The sequence below is a fragment of the Copadichromis virginalis genome, linkage group LG13, assembly GCF_057382275.1.
Source record: "Copadichromis virginalis isolate Kocher_CV1m ecotype Utaka linkage group LG13, C_Virginalis_male_GT1.1, whole genome shotgun sequence".
NCBI lineage: Eukaryota > Metazoa > Chordata > Actinopteri > Cichliformes > Cichlidae > Copadichromis > Copadichromis virginalis.
The window spans coordinates 14,141,781-14,159,061 of NC_140630.1; the positions used below are offsets into that span (position 1 = coordinate 14,141,781).

Sequence of the window (17,281 nt, forward strand, 5' to 3'; positions counted from 1 at the left end):
GGATTAAATAATGTTGTAACAGATGGAAAGACTTTGGATGGCCATGCCATATCAAACTAAATTAGTTAACCAACCGTTTCAATGAAAACCTCTAATATAAACCTAACTGTGTATACATTGTGTGCCAACTTCGTTAACTCATTTAAGCAGTTAACATCATGCAATTCAGCACTTTTTAAAGTATAGACAAACATCAGTATTATTTGTATGTGCATTTCTGATCATAAACTTTTAAAATAAATATTTCTAAATTGGTGTTTAGTTAATATGCATTTAGTAATGAGGCTGATTGGAAATGAAAGGAAGCAAGAAAAAAAAGAGGTTTATTTTAAGAAAAAAAAACACCCCACTCCGTTGATCAACTTTGTTTCATTACACAGTCAAAAAAAAAAAAAAAAAGAGTTTTAAAGTGCAAAGATGTGACGATTTCCTGTGGTGATATCCTGTCTGACGTAAATCAATGCACTCTTTTGAAGATGAGCGCTGCTACACTGTTGCCCGTCTTGCCTCCAAATTGGAAAGTGGGTGTAGACAACTCCTGCACAAACTCAAATCCTGTGAAGCAACACAAAGAAAATGCGCAAGTTATGAAATGTACATTGCAAAAAAACCTAGCAGATGGCCAGAATCTTTTATCATCTTCTGTGGTTTTGTTACTAAAAAAAAGGAGCAGAACTGAGTGAAGATCCATTGACCATCTGTGACGCTTCCTGGGGGGCTAGTGAAGACAGGCTGTCACTGTGAAAGATGAGATCTCAGAAAGTAGTGGGCCCTCCTCAGCCAAAGTGGACATTGCTCAACTATTAGGTGGAAATGACTTAGGACCAACTTAATTGATGACAGCCAATCACATTCAAAACATTAAAGAACACCCTCTTTTAACTCATTCACTGCCATTGACGTCTATAGCCGTCAATTGCAGTGAATGAGTCAATGGGTTTAACTCATTCACTGCCAATGGCTGGCAGTGAATGAGTTAATTGAGGAAAGCCACTTTGTGTTCTGCAGAGACTCCTTATTCAATCGCAAGGCCCTCTGGCCCCCTGCAGGCTCTCCAGAGTGACTACAATGAGGGAACAGATGACAGCTTATCTTACTGAAATTTTGACTTAACAGGCTCTTTTTGCCTGGAGCTTAACAACCTGCCAGGTAGCGATTGTGGAACTGTCTGTCTGTTAAATGAGAATGAGACAAAAAAAAAAAGAGACGACTAAATTATACTGCCGCACACCCAAATGATCAACATGTTTTGGCAAATGCTTTAACCCATTTACAACTCAGCAAGTGTGCCTGTAGAGTCCCTGAGAACCCTAAAAAACAAACAAACATAAAAACCCCATAGAAAATAGGCTACTCAAGAAAGCTGAACTTATCAATCCTTTAAGTAAAAACAACACCCCCCCAACAAACGAATTTAATGTATTCCCTTTCTCATTAAAAAAAAAACAAAAAAAAACAAACAAACAAAACAGCCAAGAAGATTTTTGTGTGATTTATTGCAGCAAATTCTTGATCCGGGTTAGGTCATCAGCAGGTCAAAGAAACAATTCACTCCCTTATCTTAAACAATGTTAGGACTCGCTCATTAAAAAAAGAACCCCATGACATTACTTGAAGTTAAAAGCTCCACTAAAGCCTTAGTAAAGTGTTTTAAACACATTTAGATATTTAATTAATATTTTTTCAACACAAAATACCAAAAGGTGCATATATAATTTTCCCAATTCTCCAAGACCAGTGCACTGGCCTTTTGCAACACCATATAAAAAATAAATAAATAAAAAAAATCAGGAAGCATTTAAGTAATATCAAGGTAGACTCAAAACTGCCACAGGAATTAATTAACATAATCCTTGGCTGCATAATTAAATGCGTGATCAAAGGTCAGGTTTACTTAAAGTGTCTAATGGGCCTGATGTAACCCATTTGCTTCAAGGTTCAATGTAATTCACTCACAGATGCTCTTCTTCATACCTTAGCAGTAGCAAGTGGTTATTTGAGCTACTGTTGCCTTCTTGTTGGCTTGAAGCAGTCTAGCCATTCTCCTTTGACACCAACAAGCCAATTTTCTCCCAGGAGAACATCCACTCACTGGTTATTTTCTCTTTTTTTGGATTATTCTCATGAAATCCTAGAGATACCTGTGTGGGTAAATCCCAGCAGATCAGCAGTTTCTGAAATACTCACAGCAGCCCATCTAGCATCAACAACCATACCACATTCATAGTCGCCTAAAATCACCTTTCTTCTCCATTCTTTTTCTCCGTTAAATATAAGCAGGTCATCTGGATCATGTTAACATGGGTTGCTGCCATTTGACTGGCATTGATATCAGCATTTAACAACAATATGGCCAGTGAGCATGTACATATTTTTAAGGCGTTCAGGTCTTCATCATCCCGTCTTTGAAATTTCCGCCAACTCAAAACTGATGTGACATTTAATACCAATCCTCAGCCATGATAACTCAGTGCACTCCAAACAGTAATGAATTTTTTCTCACCTTCACTGAATCTGTCAAGTAGCTGCTCTTTTGTCCAATTACAGGAAGTGATGGCAAAGAATCCATTATCCTTCAGAACATCTTTTAGGGCTTGGACATACTGTCTTTTGCCCTCGTTGGTGTTGACTGGGTTTAAGCTTATTGCATCAAATGTTCCTTTGTCGATACAGACGTCAAAACCTTTTAACTCCTTCGGACAACTTAAGAAGTCCATCTCCTAAAATTAAGAAAAAGCGAGAAGGTAAAAATGTAGTGATCAACACTACAGAAATGTGTACAGTTACCTGCAGAAGAAATCTTTCAGCAGATCCCAAGATGAAGTGTGCTATACTTCAATGGTTTACTTTAAAACTAAATTCCAACTGTTGACATGACAGCACTTAATTTTGCTGAGGGTTCTGGCCCACCATACCACTAGTGAAAGGACTCCTTTATCTGGACAGATGGCTGAACACCAGATCTCTGGGGTGAGCTCTAGAGCTACCTACTCATGACACATATTAGATTTATGGAGGAGGATCAACAGAGATTCCCTGAGGACAGGTACAGCTATATACTGCTACAACTGACTTTAGTGTGAGTCTGTAAAATAGAAAAAAGTGGGAAGACGTTGTAGGAATGCGTGACGGTGAAAGTGTCAAAAGAGCAGTAGACAGTGACTAATGGAAACTGCAAAGGGGTTCTGACATAGTTCTAAGAATGACCTCTGAGCGACAGGCACGTTCATACAACTTACGTTGGCAGTTGTGCAGAAATGACCCAGATGCCAACATACATATTTCTCTCTCACATACTGAGCCCTCCCCTGCACAGCTAAGGTCAATATTGACTTCAGTGGCAGCCTTTCTGCACAAGCAGAGCACGCAGCATCATAGGTGTGAAATGCATACAACATATATGCAACTGTATTATGCATGAAGGAGTGGAAAAGTCACTCATCACAACCCTTATAGACCAGCCAGCATTCATAACTTGTTTTTCTTGCGTGTATATGATAGAAAATGTGTGTTAAAGCCTGCCAAGTTATTTGGGGTATGAGGTTGGCAGACATCCACCACATTCAAGGCCTTCTTCCTATCCAACTCTCCCACATAGTAAACACAAGAAAGTTTCCTCCAACCTTCCCAGGCTCTAGGTTGGCTCACTGTATGCTGAAAACTATATTGTATTATTGGAACTTAGGAGGGATTCATTTTGTATCAAAGCGTGATTTGTACACTGCAGAAAAAAAAAGATTCACTTAGCCCTCCAAATATTTATGCAGAATCAATTAAAAGGTTTAAATGCTACGCTCATCATTGAGTGGCAGCAACTTAATGCACAAAATCCACACGTTTAAAATTTCAGCTATAAAGTGTGTTTGGCGTTACTGCTGGTCATTTCTGTGAACATGAACACAATGTATCATCTTCCTTACAAATTTAAATGAACTCCAAATCTTGACTGGACACACCTTTACAGTGACATCTGTCAGTTTCTCTGCCTGAAGCACACTTCTGGCCAATTCCACAGACGCATGAGAATAATCTATGCCGGTCAGATTCTTGTATCCATGTTTGGCCTGGTGGGGGGGAAAGCAAACAAATAATAAATAAATTATGAACAGTTACAATAATAACCTTTGTCCTTACTAACATGTCTGTAAAGATATAAACTAAACAATTTATGTGATCTGGCCCTGCGTGTGCTGCTAAAAACAGGACATTGAGTTAGCTGCTTGTAAAAATACTTCAGAGGAAAAGCAACAATGAGAAAAAGATAAGGGATTTTCTATTACAGTGGTACCAGAAGCGCCAAGTGTTAACAGAGGAAGGCATGGAAATGGGAAATATACATTAGCTGTAGATTTTTGGTTTAATAGCTGTGGATAAAATAGTTTGCAAAAGTCTCAGTTTCATTCTGGTAAGAAAAAAAAACAAACTACAACTGGGTTGGATGCATTGTGATTAACCACAATTTTCTTGGAAAGCAGAGTTCAATCCCACTAGCTGCACCTAGTATGATTACTGTCAGACATGCTGAATCAAGAAATTACTGAAACAGAACCTATATGACTAAGTAAAGAAAGCTAAAAGGTCTCAAAACCCAAGGCATCATGCCAAAATCTCTGTTCTTGAGGGGATTTTTTAAAAGAAAAAAGTCAGTGAAAGTCACTGACATGTTTAGGTCTGGAAGGGGTCACAAACCAATTTTTTTAAGGTTTTGAGCAGATAGATGGGAGAGTTTCAAGACAAAAATCACTGCCTAAAAAAAAAAAGATCACAAGAGCTTGTCTCATGTTAGCCAAAAAAAAAAAATCTTGATGAATATTCTGTGGACTGATGAGAGAAATAGTAAACTTTTTGGAAGGTTTGTATCCCATTCCATCTGTCTAACTAACACAGCAAGTCATAGAGGGACCATCATAGCTACAGTCAAACATGGTGGTGGTAGTGTGATGGTCTGGAGCTGCTTTGCTGCTTCAGGAACAATGAATGGAACAATGAATTCTGCTCTTCTACCTCCTCAGGGAGATTCTCTAGCCAGCCAGCAGTTTGTGTCCTAAAGCTCAAACAAACATGGGTTATGCAGCAGGACAATGACTCGATGATTTGGAGTGGTCTAATCAAAGTCTGGACTTAAAACTGATTGAGATAATTTGGCATGACCTTAAGAAGGCCATTCGTGCTCAAACCCTCCAACTGTGTTCATTTAAAAAAAAAAAAAAAGAAAAAAAGAAACGAAACGAAAAGAAGACTGGGATAAAATTCTCTATATTCATAGCAATATGAAACACTCATTGCCAGTTATTGCAAATGCTTGATTACTATTATTGCTGGTAAAGGGGGCACAATCAGTTATTAGGTTTAGGTGGCAATTACCCTTTCACATAGGGCCAGGTAGCATCGTATACATAAAAAAAACAAACATAAAGTGTCATTAATTTTACTCTATCCATACCAGCTCAACTAAAAAAGCTCCATTTCCAGTGCCAATGTCAAGAATGGCAGCATTTTCTGGGATCTTCGCTTTGTCCATCCATCGCAGCACACGGCTCATGCTTTCCTCACCAAACCTTTTAAGAAGCCACAGGTTATTGTGAAGTGAAGCAAGCCATCAGTTTGTCTCAAGAAATTATTATGGCTATGACCACTGTGGCCAATACACTGCATTATTACCATATCTCACCAACATCTCCAATATCGTTGAACGTCTCAAGCTCTTTTTGGTATGCATCATCCCAGCTGCAAACCCCAACCCCCCAGATCATTTGTTAATACTATGGCATACACATGACATGCTGTTAGGTCAAAACAAATTACTCAGGTAGCTCAGTAAATAAACAAGTCAGCAGCATGAAGCTAAAAAGCTCGTATTTAATGCTTACTTAATCTATTCTAATTTAATGGTTTAAGTGTTACACATTTCTACTTATACCATTCGCTCTATCAATGGTTACCTGTAAGCTTGTAACTAAGAATTAAACCTCTTCATGCTCGATTTGATGGCTATAAGTTGTGTTTATCTTATAGCACAGTGGACAAAATGTGTAAAGTGACTCTGAGAGTGGTATCCGCTAGCTAACTGTGTAGCCTGACACAAGACGTCCACCATCATAAATTTACGTTACAAACACTCACAACTCTTTAGTTCCGAGTTTGGACGTCCCAAAGTCATTTTCTGAGCATCGGTCTTCCTCGGAATCCGAGATATTTTCACAGCCACGCGTGCTCTCTCCGGCGTCTTCCATGCTTGTCTAGCCTGTCAAGACGTGTCCTACAGTTCCCACAAGACTTTGCGTCTAAACGGCGTGCTTCCAACCGCAGGGGTCATCGGGATTGATAGGGATGTTTCCATCATGGCGGCATCCATTTCAGGTTATACTTTTAGTTCTGTGTGTTATCACAGCGCCAACAGCAACGCGGATCATGTAAGTGTTTTAAACTGTGCTTACAAACTGTCATGCGATGGTTGCTGAGACGTGTGTAGCTCAATGGTGTGTCTGTTCGTTCACCGGCGACGTTAGTTTGTGTTGTTTTTTTTCCCAGTGTCATCATCCTGTTGCTGGCTAGCTAGTATTGGTTCCGTCTATTTACCGGCAAGTATATTTAATCAGAGTGTTAAGTTTGGGCAACATGATCACAGGGATAGTAATCTTAAGGTGATGTCATGTGTTACAGTGGCACAGCTGTAACATATACAGCCATAGTTTTGCCTATAAAAGAACACCTGTTATTTCTATGGAGGAAATCATATTGGGAAAGTTTAGATTCCAGGAAATACCCCGTACTACTTAGCATGCTAGCTAAGCTACCAAGTTAAGTGACTTCCGCGTATAGGTACTCCTAAAAGTTAAAGTCATGTTGACCTTTTATTTTAAAGGAATTTGCTATATCCTCAAAACCGAGATAACGCCATAAATCAAAAAACGGAGTTATACAAACAGATTTGTTTCTCTTGTTTCCGCATTGCTAGATTAGCTTGGTAGCCAAATCGCTGATTTTCACTCTTAAGTCACCAGTGTGTCTATTTAAACGGCTGGGATGCGCAGATTTGTTTTTCTTTATTTTCTTTAAGAACATCGAAGAAACGTCGTCGATGAGAAATGATTTTAATAGCATATGTGAAATAAGGAAACCAGGCTGCCGACAGCCTCTGTTCACATCCGTTCTCCTCTTTTAATAGTCGCCCCTGAGCAGGTGGATAGTTGCAGCTTGACTGGGCTGCAAGTCTGACTGCATTCCTGGCATAGGCAGAAAGAGCTGATTGTTTACCAGCAGCTGGCGCGACCGAATGTTCACACAGGAACAAAAAGTGTATTTGTTGTTTAATATTACAGGTTACAAGGAGTCTTTTAATTGCAGTGGACTTATTTCACAGCAGATATTTTGACATGTAGTCTTAAGTAAACACAGGTGTTACTAATAACATTTTGCCTTCAGGTTACTGAGGTTACCATTCTCACAACCTCGGTTAGAGCCCACTTCTCGCATAAAAACTAAAGGCAACTGGGCCTGTGAAACCAGCTCTAAAGACTGTTTTAATTTGTTTTTACTTGTGGTTCGGTCAAACCCGCCATAAATGTTTTCAATTTCTGTTATTATGACTGTTTTGCTGTTGTTAGAATTTAGTTATATTTGTAATAATTTTATTATGTTGCATGATTATGTAAGTCCTATGTTTGCAATTGGGCTTTTGAGACCTGGATTGCAAATGAATGTGCCCATAAAGCCTTTTAGGTCAACTTCTGTTGTATTAAAATGTGCTATAGAAATATGCTGACCTGACTTGATATTAATGACAGTTTATTTTCTAGAATAGAAGGTGATTAGTTACATGTGTTTACCTACTGTGAAATAGGTCTTATGTTGTTGTTTGCTATGAACAGTAGAAATGTATCAGATTCCAATTTTCAGCACATACAAATAAAAATCACATTTTCTTGAATGCAAAATATTGTCTTCATAATAAAACTAAATATGAAAGACTACTCGTCTCCATAATTTTCCTGATGATGCTTTGATTCTTTTATTGCTTATAGTGAGGCTGCTGGCTTGCAGCCAGCTCTGAGCGCTAGATAACTTTATGTTTAGCCACTTTGTTAGCTTCTTTAAAATGACCATGTTCAGCTGGGTGAGCGCGATTTGATTAGGTTTGGTTTGATTAGGTTTGTTGTTGCAAATGTTTTTGCGGCGCTCCTCCAGTGGTTTAATTTGACAGACTTTTTTTTACTCATTTTACCACTAATCGCATGTCAACATGTAGCTGACTTCAACAGACCAGCTTGAAGTCAGCCATATGGGAGGCTGAGAATGCTGAAAAATCTGATTCCTGTGTAGTGCCAAAAAGTGATTTCAGGTATTTGCCAAAAGCAAATGACTTGTTGACCTATATTCTGTCAAACACACTTGAAGCATATCTATTATATAGCGCTTTGAGGGCCCCAAAAGCGCTATATAAATGAAATCCATTATTATTATTATTGTTGTTGTTGTTATTATTTATTTATCCACATAAAAATTCTCATGGTGATTCTGAATGTCTTTTTCTGAGAGAGATCTGGCCAAGAGGGCATCAGAAATTGCAAAAAATGTAATAGTTCTATAAAGATATTTTAAGTTGCCAAAGAGGACCGGATGATTTACTGTTTAGAAGAATAGATACAATAACACGGAGTCATAACGATACTTGTAAAACAGGTCATTTGTTTATTTTATGTATGACTCCTTTGTAAATCCTATTTAGTACAGCCTGTTCACCACTCTTAACAAAGATCTGGGCATCTCTAATGGAAGAGTGTTATTAGCAGAATTGGTAATCTACTGACCTTTATTTCACATCATGTGTTGCATTTATTACTAAATGACTTGTGACTTCATCATTTGATCAGATCATTTTATTTTTATAACACATCTAAAAACAACAGGAGTTGGTCCAAAGGCAAGAATAGGTTAAAAAACATAAGGGGAAAAATGTAGAAGCTGTTTGGTTGATAATCCAAATGTCTTTGAGTTATAAAATGGAGTATTAAGTTTAAAAGCCAACCTATGGAGAATTTGAGGAGTAAAGCAGCATTTTTAAAATAATCAGGGAATGTGAACATTTATGTAATTATGGGTTTGTTGTTGTTTTTTTAATGTTTTTTTTTTTTTGTTTTTGTCAGGTAGAGACAAGCAAACTTATGCTTAAGCCATTAATTAATTAGGAAATTAATAACACTACTTAACCACTATTCTGTGAAAACATCTTTACACAGGAGGGCTTCCTATTAGGAGATGTAAGGCAAGAAGAGACTGTGAGCATCAGTGACACACAGATCAGCAGCGCTGAACTGCTACAGGTAGTAGGTAAGCCCTGAAACAGACTAAACACTTTTGCGTTGACCGATTAACACAGGACAGAGAAGCTCACACATCACCGTTTTAAACCTCCTTCTCATGGCACACATGACAGCGGGAAATGAGCAGATTAAAATTAAGTACTGGTATTTCAATTGTCATGCTTTGATCTTAGGGTTTTTGTATGTGTTTTCTGACTCTGTCACACTGCCATGGCTTACTGAGAAACTTCCATTTCCTGAGACAGCGCAGGTGTATACAGACAAATGTTAACGTCCCTTTTACTAACTTGTAACTTTTATTGACTCCAAAACTAAGCTTATTTATTAATAATAAATGTAATTTAAAAATATCTACATTTACATCACATCATCCCTGCTAGGACATAGGATGTTTAAGGACTTTGGGGAAAAGGAAAACATTATGAGACTAATATTATTCAGCTGGACAGTCAGGCATTTTAAATTGGGGAAATCCTCTGTAAGGTGTTACTGAAGATTTTTTTTTTAATTTTTATTCTTTGTTGAGTGGAGTTCTTAAGTTTACTGCTTCCTGACTTTCTACTCATACTTCAGTGTTTCTAGAAGTGACAGTCAGTGTTCTTAATGTAGCTTGCTATCGCCAGTGTGTGAATGTGTGTGTGAATGGGTGGATGACTGGATATGTAAAGCTCTTTGGGGTCCTTAGGGACTAGTAAAGCGCTATATAAATACAGGCCATTTACCATTTACCATTCTTATTGTTTACTACATATTCTCATGCTTCTGCTTATTTTATTTTATTTTTGCTTATGATCTCCTCTTAAAGTATTTGGAATAGCAAGCAAGTCTAAAATAATCAGCAAGAGAAGCGTTTCTGCTTTCCAAGGTCATGTTTGCTGTTTGTGGGGCCCTATAGACATTTGTTTTTGTTCTTATAAGTTACACGTGTCTTGTTGAATTTGATAAATACACCAGTGTCAATGACATCTCATTGATGTTGTTTTGTGTTATATATTTAAATTGTGGGTCTACATGTTGCCTTAAATTTGCATCACACTCATAAAGATTTGCATACATGATGATAAGTAACTAAAGAATCTTGTCACTGCTTATTTTCACCAGAAATCCATCACCATGATCCTTGTGCACAGTTGTTTAGGTAAGATATGACCTTTGTTCACTTAAACAGGTTTCATTCAGTGTTCACTGTACAGTACACAGTATATGTACTAGTTTTTTGTTGTAATAGTGTAGTACAGACATTGTTTCATCCAAGCTAACATTGTACATCAGCAATTCGGTCCATTAGGGGTTTAGGAAAACTTGATGTAAAACTTTATTGTAACACACGCTTAACAAGATAAGGTAGGTGGATGAATTCTTACTGTAACTCATTGAAACCACGTGTTATTGTTCAGTCTCATTTTTTCTCTCTCAAAAAAACAGAGTATGTACAGAGTAGCTTATGGTATTGACAGTTGGACAGTAGATGGCCCCATATGACAAGGCTAAAGCAGAGGAGGCGTGGGAACATGATGAATCCATTTAAAACCTGTTTCTTCCTCTCTCTCATCAGCTTTTATGACTACGCAGGTAAAGTCAATGAAGAAAGTCTCAACAGCATTCTTAAAGATAGACGGAAAGTAAGTGAACTTTTTTTGTGAGACGACTGAATTGCTATGAAATGTCTTGTTACATTTATGCTGAAAGTAATCATAACAAATCCTATTTGTGAAATCATCATTGCATTGAGCTTAATGGCATTACACCTCCTTACATGTACATCCTTTGTTAAATGCATAAGTTTCATAATGACCAAAAGTTTCTATTTTTGCAGACATACTATGATGTCTTTTGTTCATTTAGCCTCTGCACATACTTGGTACTTTGTCCTAAACAGGGCATAGAGAGGCTTGAGCACATTTTAAAAGAGTTGTTTCTGTGGCCGTGCAGAATGTCATTGGTTGGTACCGGTTCCGAAGGAATACGCAGCAGCAGATGTCGTTCAGGGAACAGATCATCCACAAACAGCTGACCCAGCTGCTCGGTGTACCCGACCTCGTCTTCCTTCTTTTTAGCTTCATCTCCACCGCCAACAGCTCCACACACGCACTGGAATATGTGCTCTTCAGACCTAATCGAAGGTAATGACAGCTTTTGATAAATTATTTGCCTTATCCACAGTTAATGCATTTCTATGTCAATGGGATTGTATTGTGAATTGGTATCAGAAGATAATCTGAGTTAAGCTATTTAAAAGAAAAAAATGGATTGGTGCTACTTGTTACTTCTGATAACAAGCTGGTGCAGAATGGACTTTTTAAAGATGTGTAAATGGCAAAATATGACGCGCAACATAGTGTTTATGTTTCCTGAAGAAGTTTTTCATGGTTTAAAAGCACTAACTGGTTATATCCACTCAGTAGGTACAACCAGAGGATTACACTCTCAATCCCAAACCTTGGTAACACGAGCCAGCAGGAATACAAAGTCTCTTCAGTTCCCAATACCTCACTTAACTACGCAAAGGTCATTAAAGAGCATGGGTAAGGTCTGAATTACCAGTTTGTTTTGTTTAACTGTTTATCCTATGCCACTGGTAACTACCATTTTGGGGGGTACGGATTGTACAGCCATTTTTCTCCTATGATAAGAATGGGGCTGCAGCATCCACCTGTTTTTCACCTGATGCCATAGTATAGTTTACCCTTAAGGGCATAATTAGCAGCTAAATCCCAATGTGTGTATGTGTTTATGAAAGTTTATGGTTGACACTTTGTGCAAGTAGGATCAGCATATATTTGTTGGTGACTGCAGTGCAAAGCTGGTATGTGAAGGCCTGCACGTGCTTCATCTCTTATTTCTGTTTTTGTATCTAAACTTAGACCCTCTGTTTCTGCTGTGGAAGAGTACCGTGTGTGTTACAGGAAGAGTTTGGTCAGGCCTGTCTCTTCAGCTTATTCAGCTTGTACTTTGAAGAGTCAGTGGTTAGCTACGGTTTAACTTTACTATAGAAGACAGCAACAAAAACCACAATTTATCTGTGGTCTTGATTGATAAAATATGTAGGGTTTTTTTGTGTATCGTTTTGTTTTCTTGAAAGATGTGTTTGAAATCTTTTTTGGTGAATATGTCTGCAGGGCTGAATTTTTTGACAAAGACGGTGTGATGAAGGATATCCGAACAATATTCCAAGTCTACAGTGCACTACAAGATAAACTGCAGGTGGGTTGAATAATTCCTGTTATTTCACCTCAAACATTTTATGAACTTCTTTGGGCAGTAGAATATTTATGTTATTTTGTTCTATTTTGCATGAGATTTAATTTTTCTGATAAATTGTTTGCCCTATTTTTAGGCTGTTTGTGGTGAAGTGGAACAAAGTGAGCGTGTTAAAGAGAAAATTCAAGAGGAAGTGAACAAACTCAAACAACAAATTGCTCTCAGGAAACGCAAGACTGCAGAAGAGGAGAGAAGTACGTAACTGATTTGCATTCAGTATACTGGAATTATGTCATTAATATTTCAAATGCGTGCTGCTTTAAATTTTAGAACCACAAATTTGGGCTTAAACTTGGATGCAGACAGTGAACTAACATCTTGTAGATTATAACATCCTTTTAAGCTAGTAGCTAATAATGCAAAGCTACACATTCAGAGAAATTCAGTTTTAAGTTTTTAAGTTCATGTTAGACCAGTCAACAGTTAATATGCATATAAGTGGCATTTACATTTACCTTACATGTTTTTAATAGCTACATCTTTCTCTTTTCTCTGCAGGGCTCCGTGAAGCCCAAAATGCAGACTCCCATTCCACTCCAGAGGAGAACACAGAACCTTGTGAGGGTTCTCCGCTGTCCGGGATAACTTTCCCCACACCCTCTGCTCCGGAGCGGCCCAGTACCTCACCTAACCCACCATCTTACACTGACCTCATGTCCCAAGATGACTCTCTCCTGCCCTCTTCTTCCCCCCCTACTAGTGCTGCTCTGTTACCTCGACCTCAAGCTGTGGGCTCCCCAGGACACCCTACCCCTGGCCCTACGGTGATGGGCTTGGGTCTTGGCCACGGGCTGGGCCTGGGCCTCAGCGCAAGTTCAAATCCCGTTACCACTCCCAGCACTCCGTACCTTGGCAATGGTGACGGCTCAAGCTCTGACTCGTTAGACAGACAAGCTGCAGGGCAGGAAGACGATGAGGAGGACGAGGACGAGGACAGTAGCGAATATGAGAACTTAGTGAGCGAAGGTGCTCACCTGCCAATGGTCTCTGCCAGCGTTTTAGCTCAAGGTCGACCAGCTGCCCTCAGCCCTGACGGGGATGCTCATGGCTCGCAGGCCACATAAAAAAAAAAAAAAAAAAAAAAAAAGCCACAGGATGTGTAAGGGACACAAATATGTGACACACCTTGAGAGGTGGGCATCGAAAGCAATCAAAGATGGGCAAATACAGACAAAAAAAAAGTGCCAGTCCTGAAAGTGAAAGGCATGTGCAAGTGATGTCCAACTGTGTGTATTCTTGTCTTAGTCTGATCTCCATTTTAAGGGGAAACCTACTAGGCTTTGCAGGCTTAAACAGGTGCATCTCACTGGGTGAAAAGTCGTTTGTCTTTATGTTTTGTTTCAAAGTGGGCCGGTTTTGATATTTAAGTGTGGCGTTGTTGGATTTCAGGGCGAGCAGTGAAGATTTAAACATTATTCAGGCCAACTGGTTGGCTAAGAGATTAGCCCATGCTTTCTGTATGTTAAGTGTATATCTTTTTGTTTCAAATTTGGATCACTGACTTTAAGCACCCACTCTTACATTACCTCTTGCACTATTTTTGTTTTCTTGCTTTCTTCTACACAAACCAACTATGAGAATGAAGGGAAAATATTCTGCGGCCTTCAAACAATTTTCAGTGAAGTAGGCAAATGGTTGTTTACTTTTTAATTTTAAGAAAGAAATATATATGTAACTAGAATTTATTCAATGTGCACATTTTGTCTTTTCGATTTTCAACTTGTTAGTGTCTTTTCCATGTTTCACGGTCTTTAATTAACCGTACCGTTGCCTATTAAAATAATGATTAGATTTCAAACAAAATTTACTCTGCCACTTCTAGGATGGGTGCTTTTATATATATATATATTTTGTCAGATTAACAGTTGATCTTATTTGACTGACAGTGTCAATGTCTCGTTCTTCTAGGATAACACTGAAATTGTATGCGCTTTGCTGCACTTAACAAAATTTTAGATTTCTTTAATAATGTGCTATACCAATGCTGACATGTTGTGCCACTTGAGTAGTCCTCTTTGACCACCCTGAGCCAAAATTAGCTCAGCTTATTTGCATTGTATGGGGTTCACAGGGCAAACAGTGTACTGTAGCTTTACTAACCAGATGCTTATGGTTCCCTTCTGCTGCTGCATCACACACAGAGAGCTGCCACTAAAAAAGAAAAATTGCATCCATCTGTACTTCATATAAAAACCTGGCTGCTGCTTCCACTTTACAGTGCTGGTTTTCTCAATACTACTGACCATGTTTGTGTTCATTTAACCACTTTGAGCTTACTTCTTACTAATATGTTCTTTATTAAAATCATAATGGAATTATGGCTGGCACCCCTGTACAGTGTGAATTGCAACTTTGGGAACAGAGACTGAGCAATCACCTTCACGTTTTTGCATAGTTGAATGCAGACCTCATGTGTTGTGACCTGCCTGATTCAGTGTAAAGTATAAGGACCTGGTTTAATGTGATGAAAACATCATGACCTTGCTTCAGTGCCTTCCACTCAGGGCAGTTTCAGTCTGCACACAAAACACATTCACAGACCTCTCTTTGGGGGGAAAAGTTGTATTTAAAAAAAAAAATACTGTGTTGTGTTTGCAATAATCAACTTCCACATTTTTTTTTGTTTTTCTTTTTTCATTTTTATTTTAATTGAGCCTTGCAGTTTAAAGCATGCATTTCCATAATGTCATGTTTTGTCTCCCTGAAACTGTCTTTTCTGCTTCCCAAAGATGTTTTTTCCCCCCCTCTTTTTACCTTTCCTGGTGGCTTCTGAGTGGATGTGTATCCTAATGTTGCAGCTGTGACTGCTTGCTTTATTATTTGAAACTGGAAACATAAATGTAAAGTCAGAACGAATCTGTGTCACGACCTAGCAGCACCCAGGGCAAAGTTGGTGAGGTGACAAACAGCTTTTTAAACCTCTGGCCCGTTTGAGGACAGCCATAGTGAGAGTGGTGGGGGTTTTTTGGGGGGTGGGGGGTGTTCTCTAGACATTATTATATTAAGCATGGAATGGATGTTTGCACTGTTTGTGGAGGTTGTTTGACATAGTGAGGAGGTTGCACTCAATTTGGAAGAGATTTCAGGGTGGAGACACTTTGCCTTGTGAACAAGCTCTGCTTTATTTACACAGCCTGTTTTATGTCTTTTTTTTTTCTTTTTCTTTTTTTTTTTTTTGGCCTTGGAGGCATTTGATTTGCCCTGATGTGTAATGCCAATGCATCACTGGTCAGGAACTGGCACTCAGAAATGTTGCTGAATAATCACCCAGAGTAACACAATCATGCAATGTTAAAAGAAATGATAAAATCGACTTGTTAGGAGTGTTTCCTTTGAGTACTGGAATATAATAAGGAAATAAATAATGAATGTATAGTAAACACGGGGGGGTAGCATTTAAACTGAACTTACCGTATGAGCTTGTCTCAGTTGAGTGTTGTGGTATCGAGCAGCAGTTCTCAGTCTTGGTCCTCACTCTTGATCCTGGTCTTCAAGCCCTAGCAAATTTGTTTTGTTTTTTAAAAACAAAAATCCCTTCTGCCATCCTATCATGACCAGATGGTCAGATAGGAAACCAAAAGGACAGAAGACCACTGGTGTAAAGAGTGCGAGACCTAACATTGTTAGGATTGTATACCTTTTAAGCTCCAATACACTCATGTACTTACTGTATAGGATGACCTTTCACTTCCTCCGCCCCCAAGTGGTTCATTGCAACATAAACACCTCCCCAAAGCACAAAGTCCAGAGCGCAGATTAGATCTTCTTGGCTTTTATCTGGATTTGTGTACTTGACAATAGCTGACCAAGGACTTGCTTAGATGAGCACAGAGAATAAGGTTCTTGAACTGGGAGGGTAATAAATGAGACATGCATATGTGATATAATGCCTCTTTGTTTTGTTATTGCGATGAACAGTCTTCATTGAATGCTTTAAAGTTTCCATTTTTCAAAGACATTAACATGTAAGTGGGTGTAAATCCTCATACGTGCATTTTATTTGGATGCATTGTCTTTATAATGTAAAGAAAACTTTGTGCTTAGAAGAGTTTGGGATTTCCTGGGAAGAAAAAAAAAAGCTAGTCATAGATTTTAATTTTATTATTATTTTTGCATGTGAAAAATGAATTGGGGAATCATTAATTATTGTGGAATATAAAAATCTGCTTTGATGATAGGAGCTTCTCACCAATATCGTCACTAGTTTCACGCTGGGAACTGTTGATCAAGCTGTCATGCATTACTGCAGACTGCTTGCTGCAGTATTTTTTTACGATGACATCATCCTTTCGTCCCTTTTTAGGGGGGAATACCACGTGGTTGATTGCCAGAGATGCAACATATTGCGATGCATAAATTATAAAACAAACACATTTTACTCTGACTAACTAAGCCTAGCGACTAAAAGAACGGGCGCTCTAATGGCTCTTTTCGTTATTTCTGTGATATTCGAGTCTGTTTTGCTTTGACTGAGCCTTTTAACAATTGGAATGAGAGACGTAGAATGTGATTGGTCCGTGTCAAGGGATACACATGTGTCAACCAATCGGCTTGCTCAGCAGATTCGGGTGGTAAATCCTGATCCTGCCTCTGACTGTAACACGGCCCAGAGCTCTCTGCTCTCCCTCGTAGTGTATTTTTAAGCCCTTCCTCGGTTGCTTCCCTTCCCTGTGCCGCCATTAAAGTCCGTCCGCTTG

At 38.6% G+C, this 17,281-nt stretch overlaps 2 protein-coding genes across 4 annotated transcripts; one reads left to right on the top strand and one right to left on the bottom strand.

Annotated features, from left to right (window-relative positions):
• Nucleotides 1-302: 302 nt before the first annotated feature.
• eef1akmt2 (EEF1A lysine methyltransferase 2) lies at nt 303-6,233 on the bottom strand. 2 transcript variants are annotated; one of them, XR_014923569.1, is made up of 7 exons: nt 6,124-6,233; nt 5,662-5,727; nt 5,444-5,558; nt 3,957-4,064; nt 2,504-2,720; nt 1,975-2,141; nt 496-555 (listed from the first exon to the last, which is right to left on the bottom strand). XR_014923569.1 is itself a non-coding variant. In XM_085477441.1 (6 exons), the coding sequence occupies exons 1-6, from the start codon at nt 6,231-6,233 to the stop codon at nt 458-460; spliced, it is 714 nt and encodes a 237-aa protein (XP_085333567.1). In that variant the 3' UTR covers nt 303-457. The 2 variants fall into 2 exon arrangements, 1 of the variants encoding a protein (XP_085333567.1); XM_085477441.1 differs by lacking the exon at nt 1,975-2,141 and having other exon boundaries at nt 303-555.
• Nucleotides 6,234-6,277: 44 nt separating this feature from the next.
• Nucleotides 6,278-16,491, top strand: abraxas2 (abraxas 2, BRISC complex subunit). 2 transcript variants are annotated; one of them, XM_085477439.1, is made up of 9 exons: nt 6,278-6,413; nt 9,240-9,330; nt 10,425-10,461; nt 10,879-10,945; nt 11,256-11,446; nt 11,726-11,848; nt 12,443-12,527; nt 12,661-12,778; nt 13,083-16,491. In XM_085477439.1, the coding sequence occupies exons 1-9, from the start codon at nt 6,342-6,344 to the stop codon at nt 13,646-13,648; spliced, it is 1,350 nt and encodes a 449-aa protein (XP_085333565.1). In that variant the 5' UTR covers nt 6,278-6,341; the 3' UTR covers nt 13,649-16,491. The 2 variants fall into 2 exon arrangements, with proteins under 2 accessions (XP_085333565.1, XP_085333566.1); XM_085477440.1 differs by having other exon boundaries at nt 11,729-11,848.
• The last annotated feature ends 790 nt before the right edge of the window (nt 16,492-17,281 follow it).